The 18651-nt window shown below is 41.5% G+C and overlaps 2 protein-coding genes across 4 annotated transcripts in view; one reads left to right on the plus strand and one right to left on the minus strand.

Annotated features, from left to right (window-relative positions):
• Positions 1–10152, plus strand: part of mapk8ip2 (mitogen-activated protein kinase 8 interacting protein 2) — a 26771-nt gene extending 16619 nt beyond the window's left edge. Inside the window, exons 3-14 of the mRNA XM_026311150.2 lie at positions 295–534; positions 639–717; positions 1380–1583; positions 1978–4195; positions 4398–4606; positions 5484–5559; positions 6078–6250; positions 6344–6453; positions 6551–6673; positions 6823–6893; positions 6980–7078; positions 7795–10152. Of these exons, the coding sequence (XP_026166935.1) occupies positions 295–534; positions 639–717; positions 1380–1583; positions 1978–4195; positions 4398–4606; positions 5484–5559; positions 6078–6250; positions 6344–6453; positions 6551–6673; positions 6823–6893; positions 6980–7078; positions 7795–7867 (3675 nt within the window). The 3' untranslated portion in view covers positions 7868–10152. The remainder of the gene's footprint in view (positions 1–294; positions 535–638; positions 718–1379; positions 1584–1977; positions 4196–4397; positions 4607–5483; positions 5560–6077; positions 6251–6343; positions 6454–6550; positions 6674–6822; positions 6894–6979; positions 7079–7794) is intronic.
• Positions 9668–15708, minus strand: arsa (arylsulfatase A). Of its 3 annotated transcripts, none has more exons than XM_026311153.1 (8): positions 15431–15708; positions 14441–14681; positions 14102–14320; positions 13765–13934; positions 13404–13528; positions 13126–13202; positions 11015–11117; positions 9668–10928 (listed from the first exon to the last, which is right to left on the minus strand). In XM_026311153.1, the coding sequence occupies exons 1-8, from the start codon at positions 15664–15666 to the stop codon at positions 10642–10644; spliced, it is 1458 nt and encodes a 485-aa protein (XP_026166938.1). In that variant the 5' UTR covers positions 15667–15708; the 3' UTR covers positions 9668–10641. The 3 variants fall into 3 exon arrangements, with proteins under 3 accessions (XP_026166938.1, XP_026166937.1, XP_026166939.1); XM_026311152.1 differs by having other exon boundaries at positions 13075–13202; XM_026311154.2 differs by lacking the exon at positions 11015–11117 and having other exon boundaries at positions 10725–10928; positions 13075–13202.
• Positions 15709–18651: the final 2943 nt, after the last annotated feature.

Consider the following 18651-nt stretch of genomic DNA (forward strand, 5'->3'; position numbering starts at 1 on the left):
ACAGATGGCATGTATGTAGATTATGTTGCTTGCTCCCCATCTGTGCTTCTCTATAATTTGCCTTTCAGACAGGCTTCTTCTTGCCAAAGCTTTTAAATGAAAGTAGTGCACAGTGGAGGGAAGGTAGCAGCTTCTTCTCCTTTGTGTTGGCTCACTACATAATAGCTTCACCTGCTTGCTGTCAGAACAGAAGATGCTTTAATTGGTGTGGCTATCATCTAAAATATGCTGAGTGTGTGAAAAACAAAGAGCACTGGTATCTCCATTAAAGCTCTTTCTCCCCCTCCCCTCCAGGATTCCCTCATTCTGGAGAAGAATGACATGCACCACCCAGTCTGCTCCTTTCAGGATGACTTCCAAGAGTTTGAGATGATTGATGATGAAGACGAGGATGATGAGGAGGAGGAGGAAGAGGATGAAGAGGTTGATCCAGATGCTCCCCCGTCCCCCTCTGCCTCCCCTCCTCCCTCCCCTACCCTTGGTACTCTAAAGAGCCGACCCACGACACTGAACCTCACCACTGCTGTATCACAGGTGAGCAGACTGCAACTCTGCTCATACACACACAGCAAACGGTGTTCAGTCTTATTTGTCATGTAGCACCTTGTTAACTCTCTTCCTCTATTTCTTTTTATTAGGATTCACTGAACAACAACAGCAGCCTGTCCCCAAAGAAAGGAAGCTGGCAAGACTCTTTACGCAACCCTGCCCTGCAGAGTAAGTTCATGATTAGTTGTCTATAAGAAATTAGGTGTGGACTGGGAATGTGTTTTCATTTATATTTGTATTCATTTGTGTGTCCAGTACACATGATACCCCATGCAAAAAGGTGCTGATCAATTATGGTAAAATAAATATAGCTTTAGGTTAGTATTCAAGCATTTTCATAACAACAACAATAATAATGAAATTTTCCTGATAACACTGTACCAGTGATGGCTGTCCTTATCATTTCCCTCCAGATTCTGGTCTAACTACTATTAAAAATCAACATAGACTTTTTAACAGTATAATAATATAATATAATATAATATAATATAATATAATATAATATAATATAATATAATATAATATAATATAATATAATATAATATAATATATGAAACTCAAATGCAATCTTATCAGGTGATATCACCAAAATAAAAAAAGCACAACTTAAAATGAGTATAATATTATAGCATAATGTTGTTTATTAAATTATCATGACTATCACAATATCTCCTAGTAGATTTAACTGTATTTAGAGTTTACTGAAATCAGTTACCTTAATGTATTTCATTCATGTAGTAATTGGCCGACACTCAGCTATTAGAAGATTATCATTTTCAACCTGCAGGTGTTATATACAGTCACAAAATAAATGTCTACTCTACCTCCAGGCCGTCTGTCTCCTACCCACTCATGTCTGGAGGATGGTGGCCATGTGACAGGCCAATGTCCACCCTCTCCAGTTTCCCAGGCACCAGGGTCTCGGAGTAAAGGTACTCCACCAAAACAGGCAGGAGAGGGAGGGAACCCCCAGTCCCCTCACAGGCCCCTCCTCTGCGACATGGAAGGCAACAGGCGGGAGAGGCCCGAATACGGTAACAAGAAGGGCAGCCCAGCAAACTTAGCTCTCATTTCATTAACATCAGTGTCGTGTAGTGCCATGATGTGAAATTAAGTGACGTGATGTGAATTTAACATTCAACTGGTTCAGTGATATCAAAGTTCAACAAAACACTGTCACGTCGAGTCTTGCACTAGTCTATTTTAGGAATTCAAATTAGTGTCTTATTAATTGAGAGGATTTTGCTGAACTTGCTCATCACTCATTTTTTGGCTGATTACTCAGAAAGAGACTCCCACCTGCTATCTCTCTTCATTCATTATTTCTAATGCTCTTTCTTTTTATCTTTTTTCTTTAATTTTTCAAGTTGCTCTACTTTCACAACTCCAGACCATTCCATACATTTCCATACTTTTTTATCTCCACAGGTTCATTTGGTCAACATAAGTCCCACCCGTGCTCTGGTGATGTGACTGAGCCAAAAAATGACCCTGTAATCCAGACAACCAGAGTACCTTCTGTAGATGAGCACTCCCAGTGTTCAGACACTGAGGTAGACCATGACCTCAACAATGACCACAACCACAAACACTCAAACCGTCGTGCCACCGACACCTACACAATCACCAGCGAGTCAGGTATGGAGCCGGAAAACGATCTAGACCCAGATGGAACCAGTCGATGCTTGTCATCCACAGCACCCATGGGAGCCAATGATGGCGCTGACACACCTTTGTCTGATGAGGAGCTGGAGAAGGACTTTGAAGTAGAGTTCATGTGTAAGGAGACCTTCGATATGGTGTGTAAAGAGAATCAGTCATCGTACGTTGAATTCCCCTCTATCGAACCCTCTGAGCCCGCATCCTTCTCCAGCTATGTGTCCTCCAGCCGTTCAGATGCTCCAACAGCTTCTGCCATTGATGCAGCAGCTAATGACTCCACCTCTCCATCTTCAGACCCAGGCATAGCAGACATGAACCAGCAAGGTTATGTGACTTCAGACCAGGACAAAGACCTCAGCTCTCCAGGCTCTGACTCCGACATTGAAGGGGAGCTGGAAGTTGCGTTTGCCTGTGGAGGTCCTGTGGTCTCCAACATGATCTCTTCTATCTCAGAAACAGAGCTGGACCTCACCAGTGATGACAGCAGTAGTGGACGCTCATCTCACCTCACCAACTCCATTGAGGAGGCCAGCTCGCCTACATCAGACCAGGAATTGGACCCAGATACAGAGCTGGAGCAGGACAGTGGAATTGTTGGACTGAAAGCATTGCTACTACTGGGCCAGCCTGACCCAATCAAAGAAGGGTCTCCTCTGCCCTCTCCTTCCCCTCTACCCTCACCCACTATTGCCACACCATCTCCCGTCGACTCACCCATCTTACTTCCTGAGTCCTACGATGACAGTCAAGCTCCAGTGGAGCTGCAGAATGTGGAGGAGGAGCTGTCTTGTGAGCACCAGGCTGACCCAGATGAGACTCTGCCACCAGCCCAATGTTGTGAGGACAGCCTGTCCAGACAGATGGTGCTCCAGATAGAACCAGACCACAGCCTGGAGAGCTTCAAACGCTCTTTCTATCTTCCAGTGGGACCCAGGCTAATGCCATGTGCAGATGATTATGATGGAACTAGCGAGGGAGACTCTGAATCAGAAAGTGAAGATGACCTGAGCGAGAACTCAGACTCACCGTGGCTTCTGAGCAACTTAGTCAACAGAATGATCTCAGAAGGCTCGTATCCAATCAGTTGTCCTGAGGAGTGCTTCAAGAGGAAGGTGTCTGTGTCGGACACCATCTCACCATCCTCAGACATTGGAGAGGGTGATGGTTTCAATGATGAGGACCAAGAGAAGAAAGCAGTGATGGAGGGATCAGAGGAAGAAGAGAAGAAAGATGAAGAGTACAGAAGGGAAATGATGGCTCTAGGAGAAAGAAAAAGTGTAGAGTCTTCAAAAGAAGGTGCAGTGATAGGTTCCTGTCTCTTTATGAGCAACCCTACTGGTGACACTATAGCCCCTCTGATTTTAGAATGCATTGCAAGCAATGGGAGAGGAAGCACAGACTCTAACGACTATAACGCTAAAGACTATGAGAAGAATTCCACAGACAAACCATCAAAGAATGTCAGGAGACAGGACGAAGATGAGGAGCCCAATAATGACTTTATGATGTCAGAGGGCAGGAAGGATCTGGACTCACCAAGCCTTAGTGAGAGTGTGGTCAGTGACAAGGACGAAGGTCGAGAGACTGAGCCCAGGCCAACCAGTCGTTCCTCGGCCTCTCTTGAGCGCATCACCGAGGTCAAAAACAGCCTGACACTCGACATTCCCACCGCACAGACCAACCGCTGCTTCAGTCTCACCTACTCCACAGACAATGATGAGGAGGAAGAGGACAACAGGGACTATCCATTCCTGGGCGGCTTGAGGAAGCAGTCGTACATGGGTAGTGACCTAGAGATTGACAGTTCCCCGCCCATTGATCCCAGTGTGCAAGACTGTCCCTTATCTGACCATGACCTCCCACTGTGTGAGAAAGAGCTTGCGCTCAAGCAGCCGACTGAGGAGGATGGACTGGCGTACGATTCCATGAAGTACACTTTAGTGGTGGATGAGAATACGACGCTGGAACTAGTCAGCCTCAGAAGGTATGCTGTGGCAAAAATACATATGTAAGATATGTTCAAATCTGAGTATCAGATAATGGAATATTATTTTATTATTATTATACTGTAAAAATGTTATCAAATCCTTGTTGTTTACTACCTTCTTCACCATGTGCCTTCCTTGAGTTAATCATAACACTAGTGGCTGTCTTACCATAAATTGGGACAAATCTTGCCCTGACAGGTGCACCTCTGTCCTGAGTGATGACAGTGAGCTTTCCACGCTGTGTGATGAGGAGCCTTTGGGAACTGCCGAGGTGGGCTATGGGCAACATGAGGCAGAGGTGAGGCCAGAACTTCTCAGTTCTTCCGAGGACTCCTCCCCTGAGGCAGACCTCCCATTCTCGAAGAAGTTCCTCAATGTGTTTGTCAACAGCACATCCCGCTCCTCCAGTAAGTCACACACAAACCTATTGTATTCCACATTTTTAGAAATATGTTTATTCTTATTTTTTACTGAGAGGAATGTGAGAAGGTTGATACAGCTCTACCATGGCAGACAGGAGGTGGTTAATAGAACTTTAGTATTAACATAACAGGAAGAATCATCTCCTCTAAAACTCAACAACCAGTAACTTATATTTTGTTTTTATAAACATCTTCTTGTTTGTGTTCACTTTTTCCCTCTAACTCAAGAAAGTGAATGAGCATATGTCTCAAAACGTTGAACTCTTTTACCTTAAACAAATGAAAATTATTATACATTGGAGGCCTAGAGGAGGACCAAAGAGGAGGTTCTTGGATGTAGTGAAGGAGGACATGAGGATAGTTGTGGGTGAGGAGGATACAGAGGATAGGGTTAAATGGAGGTGGATGATTCACTGTGGTGACCCCTGAAGGGAGCAGCCAAAAGGAAAAGAAAGACACAATATGGCCTAACAGCATATTTGATCAATGTGTCCATGGTGTTCTTCAGGATGAATATACTGCATTATCACTAATCATTGTCTGCATGATGCATTAACATGTGATCTAAATTTGGCAGTGAGCTCACACCAGACCTCTGGGAAGGCTTAGATTCTCAGTACATTCATCATCAGTCAGTGGTCTTGTCTTAAGATTGCTGTCTTTAATGAAGGGTGATTTGCATCATGAAAGGCTCATCACTTTTATTGACATTTCTTGATAAATTCAATTAGCTTTCTGTCAGAAAGTTTACATGAGAAATTTTCTCTCATAAAAAGCATCAGCTGAATTATATTTTTGCACATTTAGCAGTGAATTGTAAAAACGTGGTGATTAGTCTAAATAGTGTCTATTTATCCAATAGGCACAGAATCCTTTGGACTTTTCTCTTGTACCATCAACGGAGAGGAGAGGGATCAAACACACAGGGCAGTCTACAGGTAAGACAATCCATAGTATATTCATTCAACTGTAAATTGAATCAAAAGGGCAATGGGCATATTGTAAAATAATAATAGTAGTTTTCATGGATTGTAAAAATGGTTTGGTGGAAAGAATTGTGAAATTTTCTAATTACAATTTCGCATCTGGGTAAGAAAGTTCTTGTGAATCATTAATGATGTTATGGGGCAGGGCAGATATCCAGTAATATTCAGATCAGCCAGCACCCGTGTTCTGTTTGTGTATGTGTGAGCATAAGAGACAATAAGCTTTAGGCTCCTTTCTGATATACACGCAGAATATAATACATGTACGCATATAATTACATACATATTTGCTTTACCATGCTGTCATGCTCTTTGTCTCAGCTGTTTCATCACTTTTCTGTCTTTGGTCCCCACCAGGAGTCACCTGAAACCTAAACAGATGAACCCCAGTATATGCTCTGCTACAGGTTTACTATGTAAAGACAGAACAGTGATGATTTTCTCTTATTTTGTCCTCCCTGTCTCTGTAGGTTTATTCCCAGACATGCAGATGAGCTGGAACTCGATGTTGATGATCCATTATATGTGGAGGAAGAAGAGGACGACTACTGGTGCAGAGGCTATAACATGCGGACAGGGGAGAGGGGCATTTTCCCTGCTTTTTACGTCCATGAGGTCATAGGGCAGTCTAAGGAGTTGTTGGGTGAGTGGAGAGGCACATCCACAGTTATTCCCTGTCTCATTGTAAATAGAGGAATCACGTAGTCTGTATGCATGTCCACATTTCACTCTGTAGGAATGAAAAGAAATCCAGCCTGGATTGAGACTTTCAGCGTTCAGTTTTTGGGGTCTGTTGAGGTACCTTATCACCAAGGCAACGGCATCCTCTGTGCTGCCATGCAGAAGGTACAAAAAATGGAAAGTCAGACAAAACGTGCACAACAGCACATACAGCATGTCACATGGCAGTATGTTTAACATGGATGTGTCTCCTGACTGTTAGATTGCGATATCGAGGAAACGGACGGTACATGTGCGACCTCCTTCTCTGTGTGAGTTGGAGATTAGCTTGCAAGGAGTGAAACTGATCATGAGCTTGGAGGATGAATTTGACAACCTCGATGAGGTATGGACAAATGAATGGAAGAAGAAATTAAGTGCTATTAAGCAAGCATTTCTTTAAAATGTCATATTATTAAAAATAATAATAACAAATAATAAAAGCAACTTATAATATCGGTCTTCTTGTCTATACACCTCTCCATTCATATTTAGTATGACAGATGCAGTCACTTCTTCCAGATGAAGAATATCTCCTTCTGTGGATGCCATCCCAGGAACAACTGGTAATCAAAGACACAGATTTTCTGCACGTGTTATCACTGTACAGTGCAACCTTTGATTGCATCATGTTGCTTTATTCTTTCTGCAGCTACTTTGGCTTCATCACTAAGCACCCAATGCTGAACAGATTTGCTTGCCACGTGTTTGTATCCCAAGAGTCCATGCGACCTGTAGCAGAGAGTGTTGGGTAAGCCCAGATTGTGTTATTGTTCCAGTTACTCCTGTTTATGTTTATGAAGCATACACCAAGGGGCAGTAATGACTCATTTTATGCTAAAAGAATGCAGAACATGACATATTTATTCTTAAACTGTACATGCATTTTTTTGCCAAGTTGCTAAAACCACTACCTTCATTTAAAGGACAATGCCAACTATTTAGCTGTGGTAGGATTCGAGTACTCTTTGATAGTTTTCTGTTGTGGTAGAAGTCCTAGATTAATTAATTAATCTTTGCTACCAGTCACTTCATCTGTAGCTGTGTGAGAACCAGGTCAGGTTTATTGTACACACTGGCTTTTTATGTCTGCACATGTGGGTAAGGTTAAATAATGATTGGAGGCTTAATCATGTCTGATTCAGCCGTATTGGCTTTGAATACTTAACGACGCAGATAGTTCACCACGTCTGGATGGAATGAGGGCAGGCAGGAGAGTATGGGATGGGCAGAGCTGTCTTTTTTTATTGCTCTGTCTGTGGAACAAACTCAACAACAAGGAAAGAGCTTATAAAAAATAATTACTCTCTTTTTTTTACTAAGCATTTTTTTGCAGTACCTGAACATTTCTTAGCAAACAAAGCAGGATCATGTAAAAGTCACTGCAAAAAGGATATTGACTCTGGACGACTGTCCACTAACCGGTACTTGGCTAATCCTGCTCTCATCTGCCTGTCTTCCCTGCAGCCGAGCTTTCCAGGAATATTACCAGGAACATCTAGAGTATGCCTGCCCCACCGAGGACATCTACCTGGAGTAACATGTTTTGCCATGATGACTGCCTTCTTCCTCTAAAGCTTGTGTATGTTCATCAATTTTTCCACCAGAGGGCACTGTTAGTGGGGGTCTTCTCTATTGTAAAATACTCTTCTCTGTCCCTCCAAAACTGGGAGCTTCATTTCTACAATATGCTAGGCATTTGACTAATTTCAGTCATTTCTCTCTCTCTCTCTTTGTTTATTTCCATCATGTCAGTGGATTAAATGCCTGTTTCTTTTATCTTTTTCCATAATGTAAAACTAAGATGCTTTTTCCCTTTTATTTATTTAAAGGTTCCTCTTTTGAAATGACATATACCTACTACTGCTGTTTCACTTTTCAATGCATGGCTAGTAGGGTTACTGCACACAGACACACCAATAAATGCACATATCCAAGTGAATGGCAAGCAGCTCAACAATCAGTAAGGGAATGGTGTAGAATTAAGAGTCGGTGTTTAATTATCTGTAAATATGTATTTGTTCATTATTGACAAACTGCTAATTTGATTTCTACTGATAGTGACATTGGAGCAAAGTAGAGAGAGTATAGTGAACTGTCCTTGGTCCGAGCTTACCCCTGTGTTGTGTATAAGATGTAGTGTGTGTTGTAAATACATGTATAGGAAGTAGACATACAGGCGCCTCATCTACACTAATTAAGACACACTCACATTTGAGATTGATGGAGGGGATTTTGTTCTAATTTTTGTTGTGAGTATTAATGTCTCACGCTGACAGGAGCAACTGCAGGTATAAGACATGTTGGACAAGTTGTAGTGAATTGCAATGAATTTTGAAAGTCATCATCCCTGTAGATATTGAGCTTGGATTAAGTGCAGTAACTGTCAGCACATTTGGATATGACGGGACCATTTTGTCTAATTATCAAAAATGCACTGCTTCCTGATCATCACCGTGGGAAACTTTCATAGGAAACCATTCAGCTTTTCTATGATTGATGTGACGTTCAGGTCAAAGAAAGCAATGGCCCTTGGAAAAGCCATATTCTCACACCTCCGACTGTTTAACTCTTGTTTTCAGTGACGCCCTAGTCTTTGTTTTCTTTTGACTTGGCAGTTTCAATGAGGGAAAAGGAATGACTAGACTGACGAGTAGCCACGTATCAGTAATGCTGTATGACAGTGTGCCTACTTTCTGGTGAGTCTCCTGCTAATTCATGGTCCTTGTATCACAATAGAATCAAACCTTTAATAAAGCATTTAAAGGGAGTTTTTTTTAGTTCTGTAAATGGTTAGACTGATCTTGTCTTTTTAAGTATGATAGACAGAAGGGATGGCCATGAGTCCCTATGTTATTTATTGCTTTAAGTCTGGTGTTCATACAGTAAACAATAATCTGCTCTGGGGTTATTGTAACACAACTTATAGTTTAGCACCTTACACTGGGGAAGGATATACTTTGAAATGATGCAGTCGACTATGAAAAATTTCACTCTTTTGTTTACCACTCCCCGCTATCCGCATTGTTCTTTCAGACAGTTTGGCAGTTTGGCATCTTGTTCTGCTGCTTTCAGTCACAGTCCACCAAAAGAAACACCTCAGATCCGCACGATTTCAGTGTTAAAAGGTTCACTGAAAATTGATATAGCAGGAGCTAGTGAGGTGTTATCTACATGTGTCGCTGTTAGTTAGGTCATGTATATACAATAGCAAATCTAAGATAGTGCTGTGTCCTTTATGTTAAGTATGTTACTGAAATATGTACATTGATTAAAATGAAATTAAAAAAAGATCACAACCAAACAAAAGCCCTGAAAGAAAAGAAAAACACACATTATGTGATCTGCAATAATTTTATTTCAGTGTCTTATGTTTCTACAAAAGGTGTTATCTCAGTATTGGTCACAAAGGTGGCATCTGCATTTCTGCCAGCTCCATAACTCTCTACAGACAGGCTTCAGCAGTACATTTAGGGTATATTTGTGAGATGTGACATCATTAGTGTGTGACACACCTACCAGATTACTGACCAATCTGCTGTTAGAGCTGAATAGTGACCGAGTCAGCTGCCATGGGAAAATTATTGTGTCTTGCCGATTATAGTAATCGCCTTTGAGCTCCAACAGTGTGATCCATCTTCGATCTATATCTATTTGCTTCTTTGTTTTTTCTATCTTGTTACAGTCTAGTTAAAATCCTTCTTTCCACACAGCTTCACAAAAAACCTCTGAGATTGATCTTGTCCCATATAGCCGCTGAAACATACATTCACAGTTAAACCAAACTTTTGACTTTATTACATTAACAAGATTCTTCACTGTATACCTAGAGCAAAACAGTATGTGACAGAACAAACATATCCTATCTTGTATCTTTAAAAACAAGGACTTGTAAAATTCAAGGGAAAAACTGAAAAAAATAACAAAAAAAATCACTCTGCCTTGTCATGGGTTTGGTCTTATGAATAAAATATATGCTTGATGTCCATAACCCTCATTGTTGTCTTTATTGTGCAGATCTCTTCTTCCTTGTTATTGAAGTTGCAAACACTTTAACAATAAAATTCATTTAGGAAAAAGTTCTTAATATAATTTATATTCATGTAAAAAATCATCTCCTCACTAAGGAAACAGACTGTTTACTATATATGACTTTTCAGCCTGAATGGTAATTAAAGTGAGGTTATCAACGCACAAATAGCAGTGCATCATCAGACAATTACAAAAATCCATATATTTTGTGCTTTAAGTCAGTGCATTACCTCCAGCCTTCCCACCATTATCTTCATTAGCAAGTGTGAGAACTGGTCCCCATTAGCAAAGGCAGCAAGTGGGCTTGGGGGCACACTGAGGATCACAGCAAGGCTCCAGGTTTGGGTCACTTCCTTTTGATATCTGGCTCTCTCCAAACACCATAGAAGCTTCAAACTGCTCCTTGACTTTCTTGATGTTCACCAGCAGGGCTTGGAGGTCATCCAGAGGGAGAGGGTAGTTCTCAGAGGGGTCAGCCTCCAGGTCAAAAATCAAAGGGGGGTCATGGGGCTTCAAGGCTGCGAATACTGTGCAGTCATGGTCTGGGGTAAGTCCACTGTGGGTAGATCCTGATGCACAAACATGAACAACCAAGTCAAGATCACAACTATTGTGGCTTTGATTGTGGTTGATCTGTATATAAAACCTACTGTACCCTGAGTATAGAAGTGAGCCTTGTACTTCCCCAGCCTGAGGGCAAACAGGCCATACTTTTCACTGGGATCTTCAGGGTAAAACATCATCGTCTCCCTCTTACTCTGCAACGAAATGATCTTGGCTAATTATAGACTAATATCCAACCTGCCATTTATTTCTCAAATCCTAGAAAAAGCTGTTGCTAAGCAGCTATCAGACCACTTACACAGGAATGAACTATTTGAAGATTTTCAATCAGGATTTAGAGCACATCATAGTACAGAAACAGCACTGTTAAACGTCACGCCTCAGATAATGGACTTGTTTCTATAACTGTCCTTCTAGACCTTAATGTTGCATTCGACACTATCGACCACAACATCTTATTACAGAGACTGGAGCATGTGACTGGTTAAAGTATAGCTTTAAAATGGTTCCAATCCTATTTATCGGACAGATTCCGGTTTGTTCGTGTCCACGATGAATCTTCCACGTGAACAAAAGTTAGTTATGGAGTTCCACAAGGCTCTGTGCTAGGACAAATTCGGTTCACCCTGTACATGCTTCCTTTAGGCTATGTCATTAGGAAGCACTCTATTAATTACCACTGCTATGCAGATGCCACTCTATCTATCTATCTATTAAACCTGTTAACACAAACCAGTTAACCAGACTTCAAGCCTGTCTAACTGACATAAAGGCTTGGATGACCAGTAACTTTTTACTTTTAAACTCGGAGAAAACAGAAGTCATTATATTTGGGCCTAAAAATCTCAGAAATAACTTTTCTAAAATTATAGCTACTCTAGATGGCATAGCCCTGGCCTCCAGCACTACTGTGAAAAACCTTGGAGTTATTTTTGACCAGGACATGTCCTTTAACTCACACATAAAACAAATGAGCTGCCTTCTAGAACTGCCTTCTTCCACCTGGGCAACATTGCCAAAATTAGGAACATCCTGTCTCAAAATGATGCAGAAAAACTAGTCCATGCATTTGTTACCTCAAGGCTAGATTACTGTAACTCATTACTATCTGGATGTCCCAGTATCTCCATAAAAAGCCTCCAGTTAATCCAGAATGCTGCAGCCAGAGTCCTGACAGGAACTAGCAATAGAGATCATATTTCTCCTATATTGGCTTCTCTTCATTGGCTCCCTGTAAAATACAGAATAGAATTTAAAATCCTTTTCCTCACATACAAATCCCTTCATGATCAAGCTCCTTCATACCTTAAAGACCTCATAGTACCATATTATCCCAATAGACCACTTTGCTCTCAGAGTGCAGGTCTACTTGGGGTTCCCAGAGTTTCCAAAAGCAGAATGGGAGGCAGAGCCTTTAGCTATCAAGCTCCTCTTCTGCGGAACCATCTCCCAGTCTGGGTTCAGAAGGCAGACACTCTCTGTACTTTTAAGGCTAGACTTAAAACCTTCCTCTTTGACAAAGCGTATAGTTAGGGCTGGCTTCAGGCAACCCTGAACCATCCCTTAGTTATGCTGCTATAGGCCTAGAATGCCCGAGGACCATCGGTGCACTGAGCTCCCCTACCCTAACCCCCCCTCATGTATATTCCACCATTGAATGTCACTAACTTTGTGCTCTCTCTCTCTCCCCTAGTTTGTGCTCTCTCCCTCCCTCTCTCTCTCCCTCTCTCTCTGTACCTTCTGCAGGTGTCCCTGGTCCTGGAGCTGTATATCGCTGATGTGCAGTTACTGGTCCCACCAACCTGCAGTGTCTATTTGTTGTTTATTGTTGCTGTTCTTTTCTCTCTCCTCTATCCACTCACCCCAACCAGTCGAGGCAGATGTCCGCCCAAACTGAGCCCGGTTCTGCTGGAGGTTTTTTCTTCCGTTAAAGGGAGTTTTTTCCTCTCCACTGTTGCCAAGTGCTTGCTCATAAGGGATTTGTTGGGTTTTTAGTTTTAGTTTTTGTAAAGTGCCTTGAGATGATTTGTATTGTGATTTGGCGCTATACAAATAAAATTAAATTGAATTGAATCAAATGTGACACGGATTTATTTCATTTTTTAAAACATTTAAATCAATAACTAATAAACAGAATTATGATGCTAATACCTTTCCTTGTCTAACAAGGATATCTGTCATATCGACCCCATCCAGCATCACCTGGGGCAGTTTGGCTCCTGCCAGACTTGCGAAGGTGGGGAGGATGTCTAGAGTGCTGGCCATCTCATGAGTCACACCTAAAGAGATGCATACAGAAAACAGCAGCAGTCAAAATGTCATAAATATTTAAATGGGTTCCCATTTAGTTGGCATTTATTAATTACTAAGTTAAAAACTTTTGTCAGTGTACGATGCTCATGAGCAGTAAAACAGCAAAACCGTTTCTTTGCCTTGAAAGCAACACGCAGTGTAAACTAAGCTCACTAAGGTGCCCTGACCTGGTCTGATGGTCCCTGGCCAGTAGGCGATAGCTGGCTCTCTCATGCCTCCTTCATATGTGGTGCCTTTCCCACATTTAAGACAGCCAGCATTACCTCCACGGGACATTCGCATCAGTTCAGGACTGCACACAGAAACAGGGATGACACATCATTTGATAAGAGAAAGCAAATCACAACAATGCCATAAGTCTTAAAAAAGAGGACAAAGATGTCATGCACCTTGGCCTCTGAACAGAGAATAAACATGTGAACCAGTGCTTTTGTGGAGACAACATAAATTAAGAAAGTACGGAAATGACTACAGACCCAGGTACAGATTCATTTGCATATAAAGTCAGATCAGGGGAAAACAACCAACCCATTGTCCGATGTAAAGAAAACCAGTGTGTTGTTGATGACACCTGTGTTCTCCAGGGTTGTGAGTAGGTTTCCTATAGTATTGTCAAACTCCAACAGAGCATCTCCAAAAGGGCCCCTGAGTGACCGCCCAGCTGCCCCCGAACCTGCATACTGGGGGTAGTGGGTGTGCTGGCAGATGAAATAGAAGAAGATGCAATTATTGAAGTACTTACTGACCACACAACACAATGTTAGCACAATCTAATATTGCTATAAGTTACTGACCAGGAGAGAGCTCTAATTCTTACTTAGCTCACCTGATGGAGACTCTACCATAGACTGTTACTATTGCTTACGTGTGAGGGATAGTAGAGGAAGAAAGGCTGTTTTTTCTTGACTGATGTGGAAATGAAATTGGTTGCAAAGTGACTATAAGCCTCTTCCAGTTTCAGGAAGTTGACTGGTTGCTGCTTGATGACCTCATTGTACATTAATGGAACCATTACAGTGTCAACATCACACGTTCCAAAACATTTGACATCTGGAGGGAAGCAAGTCAGGTTCTGACAGGGGCCCTGGGAAAAAAACAGGGGGACAGAACATAAAACAGATATTGTCAAAACAAAATTACAGTAAAACTAACTTTTAACAAATACCATCAACTGGTTAAATATTTAAAATTCGATCACACTGACCTGGTCATGGGAGTAAGGAATCCCCAGGTACTGGTCGAACCCCTGTTTGGTTGGAAGAAATGTCCCGTTGGCCCCAAGCCCTAGGTGCCACTTCCCCACAGCAGCTGTGGCGTAGCCGAGAGGTTTCAGAACCTCCGCAATCGTGGTCTCATTCAGAGGAAGACCACCTATAGAACCAGGATACAACACTCCTGGGTAGATACCTGAGCGGGTCTGATAGCGCCCCGTAAGCAACGATGCCCTGATAAGTCATCATGACAAAACAAGGTTGTCATTTACAGTAAGACAGGTAGGGAGGAGTCAAAAGTCTATAATCTGTTTTGACTAGAGAGTGGACTTTTTGCATGATGTTAGACTACAAAAGACAGTTTGAAGGATGTGACCAACATTAATAAGTCAATAAATATTGGAATTAAAAGAACTAAACAGTTAAATTGTAAGCACATGTTGTATTAGGCTGATAATGGGGGATGGTATTTTTCTGCTTTGGTCACTAAGTTATTTTTATATAATAAGAACAGAGAAGCATCTATTAGTTATGTTTCCTCATTCCTCACTGCAACAACATGAGACATTTTAGTTCCTCCTTCAAGTGTTGTCCTGTACAATATAACAAATAATGTCTATAGGGTTTATGAAAGAAATCAAATTATGACACAATCTAATTTTCTAATTACAGCTCTAACATTTCTTCTTCTCTCTTTTTTTTACAGTACAATGTAGTTTATACATGTAGGCTATAATTTCACCTGCAAAAACAGAATCCACCTCATCATTAGGCTATAATTCATCTTTAATCTGGACATTTTAACTTTATTCTCGACAGTCAAAATTAAAAACAGAGAAAATTTATCAAGAGATATCAGATTTGTTCTAGGTAGTGAAACCACTAAAGCCATTGAAAACATGACTATGGTGTGTATAAAATGTGTGTAAATGAGAAACGACTTGCTTGTTTCTCACACACGGACAGTAAATCAGTCAGTATACCTGGACGGGCTGCACACGGGGCTGGTACAGTAGAAATCTGTAAACCGGAGCCCTCCCGCAGCCAGGCGGTCCAGGTTCGGGGTGAGAGTACTCGGGTGTCCGTAACAGCCCAAGTCCCCGAAACCCAAATCATCCGCGAAAAGAAAAACGAAGTTAGGCGGTGAAGCCGAGGAGGCGCAAAAAAGACAAATATTGAGACAGAAGAGAGAAATGTGATCCATTCCGCTCCGGCTCATTTTGGTTTGGAAGAAAAGAAGCAGGCCCCAAAACAAAAAATCACGTGCAACTGTCGCACACGGTTGACGTCACGTAAGACTCGAAGATGTAGTCCTCAGGTGTTTTGTTTGGACTACAAATCCTACTGCAGAGACTAATGTATTCTCTTGGATACTGTGTCTGGTTTTATCTGCTCGCACTAACGAGAGAATAGTTAATGATCCGTTTTAACCACAGTCAACGATGTTTTCAACTTAGACTCGTTTGATTTGTACGTGTCCTTAAACAATCAGAAATGAAACCACTGAATAATCTTAGGGAAGACACCATTTATGCTTAGTGCCACTGATTTCATATGTTTTTTTATGCTTTACTGCTAGGATGTGCACCTGTTTGACAATTATTGGCTCAAACAAATGCAATTAATCCAAAGCTCCTGCAATAAATCCCATAATTGTTTTTCTTTTATTTTGTCCACTCGATTTATGTCACTAAGGTCAGTCTAAATAACAGGCTCTTCAGCTGCTGAATGGTTCACTGTGTTCAGCAGCAAATAGCTGTTTCTGCTATTTAGTGATTAGTAGGTAGTGCACAGTCGGTACTTACATATACACATTCATACATGCATACCTGCATATACTCTTACATACTTACATATGTGCATAAAACATACATGCACATATACATCCATATATACATAGATACATATTGAAATATATCACTACCCCTTCATGTTGTCACATTATTTTATATTGTTCACATAAAAGCATTGATTATAGTCAATTTAAGCTTTTCTACTGGTAAGAGTGCTCAGCAAAACCTTATTAAATATGAGTTTGTATCAATGTGGCACATGAAATGGTGCATGTCCTATGGCAAGACAACCTGTCCTAATGTGACAGGAGAGAGCCTGTGCACAGTGGTCTGAGCTGTTTTTGCCCGTTTCACAATGGATGTTTGTCCATCTCTTGACTGAAGTTGTTAGTCTGAGGCCTGCAGCAGTGTTTCTGTCCTCTGTGGCAACCTTGGTTCCTGCCACTGATTCGATCTGACACACGATCAATTACCCAAACAAGAGGAGAAATAAATCTTTGGTGCAGTGCTGCTGGAGCCACGAGTCTGAGGAGAAATGGACGTCACGATTTTTTAGCGTAGTCCTGTACTGGGTCCTTTTATTTATTTAGACTTAGAGCCATGCTTCAGTCAGGTAGACAGGAAAAGAAGGCGGGTGCTACCTGCATTTAAATAAGCTGCCACTGTGAGTGTGGAGATAGAATAGAATAGAAACATACAGTACAGTCAAATCCTAAAACATGTGACTTTATTCACCACAGTACTGACAATTTTATGTCAACACTAGAAACTGTTTCATTTAGGAGTAGTTTGCTTTAGGAATTCAGATAGTGGTTGTGATTAATTAGGCAGTGTACCTTTTCTAAACTGTGTGTGTATGTGTGTGTGTGTGTGTGTGTGTGTGTGTGTAATGTGCATCTATGTATAGCTACCATTTAGCTTACATGCAGTCCAGCACCACTGTTTAGCCTGAGGGGAGCGTTGCTCTGGCATTGGCTGATAGTTTTGATTAACCATTCACTTTCACATCTCTCTGCAGGACAACATGACCTACATTCAGCAGCTACTGTGCTTGTGTGTGTGGAAAAAAAGCAGGTGCTCCACCACTTGTATTTCTTTCCTGCTGTGGGAATATCACACTCACACAGCTATCAATGGATGGCTGTAAGCAGTATTAACTCTGCACACACTTTAAGCGTGCATACATCTGTGTGTGTGAATGTAGCTGTGCTTGTATTCAAGTCATTGTGCATTAGTATACAGCCAACAGCATGACCCGAAACAAGTAACACCTTAGTACTTCACCCAGTGAGCTATTCGCAACAGTAGACAAACAAGCACACTCTATACACAAATATACACATGATGTGTATATTTGTAAATGTGTATTACACTTTACATGTGTATGTAAATGTGTATATTTGTGTATAGAGTCACGTGTAAATATGAAGCTATTGCATACAGGAAAGCCAAAGCCAAAAATGCGATTATTGAGAGCTTTTGAAAAACAGCCTCCCTGCAGGAGCTCCCTTCATCTAATTGCCTAAAACCCTGCGCTCTGGAAACATCTCTGTAGGGACCAATATAGTGCTGGAGGGGTGCCACTGACATTCCTGCTTTTCTTTGGCAGGTGCTCATTTTAAAAGACCATGAATCCATTTTCAAAGCCATCATTAGAAGCAGATATTTTCTGATCAAAACAATCTAGTTGTTGCCATGACTAATGACTAGTAAGGGTGTTTGCAACATAGTCCAACTAATGGGCAAACATGCTCTATGGAGAAACATGAGGAGAGTTGCAGTGGATAGATGCCAGTCTGTTTACTACACAAGCCTGTCTGTGCTGTCATTCAGTAAACGATGACTGCTCTGACCTTTAACTGCAAGTAAATGAAAACTGTTGTCACCGACAAATGTAGAGTAGAACAAAACAACTTGAAGCAGCTGCAGGTACCAAAAGGTTCTCATGCATGGCTCTCTGAGTGCTTACGTGTGTGAGTGTAGGTGGGACTGTTGATGCTCACCATATGATTGCTAAGCATCAGTTGGCATGTTCTGTTGAGTGCTGCTCAGGATGGTGTTGCTGCATTGAGCATCTTTATATAAGATGGATTGTCCTGCCAGAAAAACTCAACTGATTTAATGTCCTGTGACTGTGAGTGTCTGTGTTTGTGTGTCAATCCTGGACAGATTTTTTGCTTGGAACATCTGTTTTTACAGCCTATGGGAAGGATGTGCATTTCTATCTGTGTGTTTATGTGCGTGCACTTACATGTGCGTGCATGAACACATAATGCAGTAGCTTCAGGCAGATGGAAGTACGGTACAAAACAATCCTGCAGTGCTGATATAGACAATGATTACTGCCATCTACTCTAATCCCTCAGGACAGACACAAGAAGGAAACAAGGAAACTAGCTTCACACCTGCGA

This window comes from Mastacembelus armatus, chromosome 6 (assembly GCF_900324485.2).
Source record: "Mastacembelus armatus chromosome 6, fMasArm1.2, whole genome shotgun sequence".
NCBI lineage: Eukaryota > Metazoa > Chordata > Actinopteri > Synbranchiformes > Mastacembelidae > Mastacembelus > Mastacembelus armatus.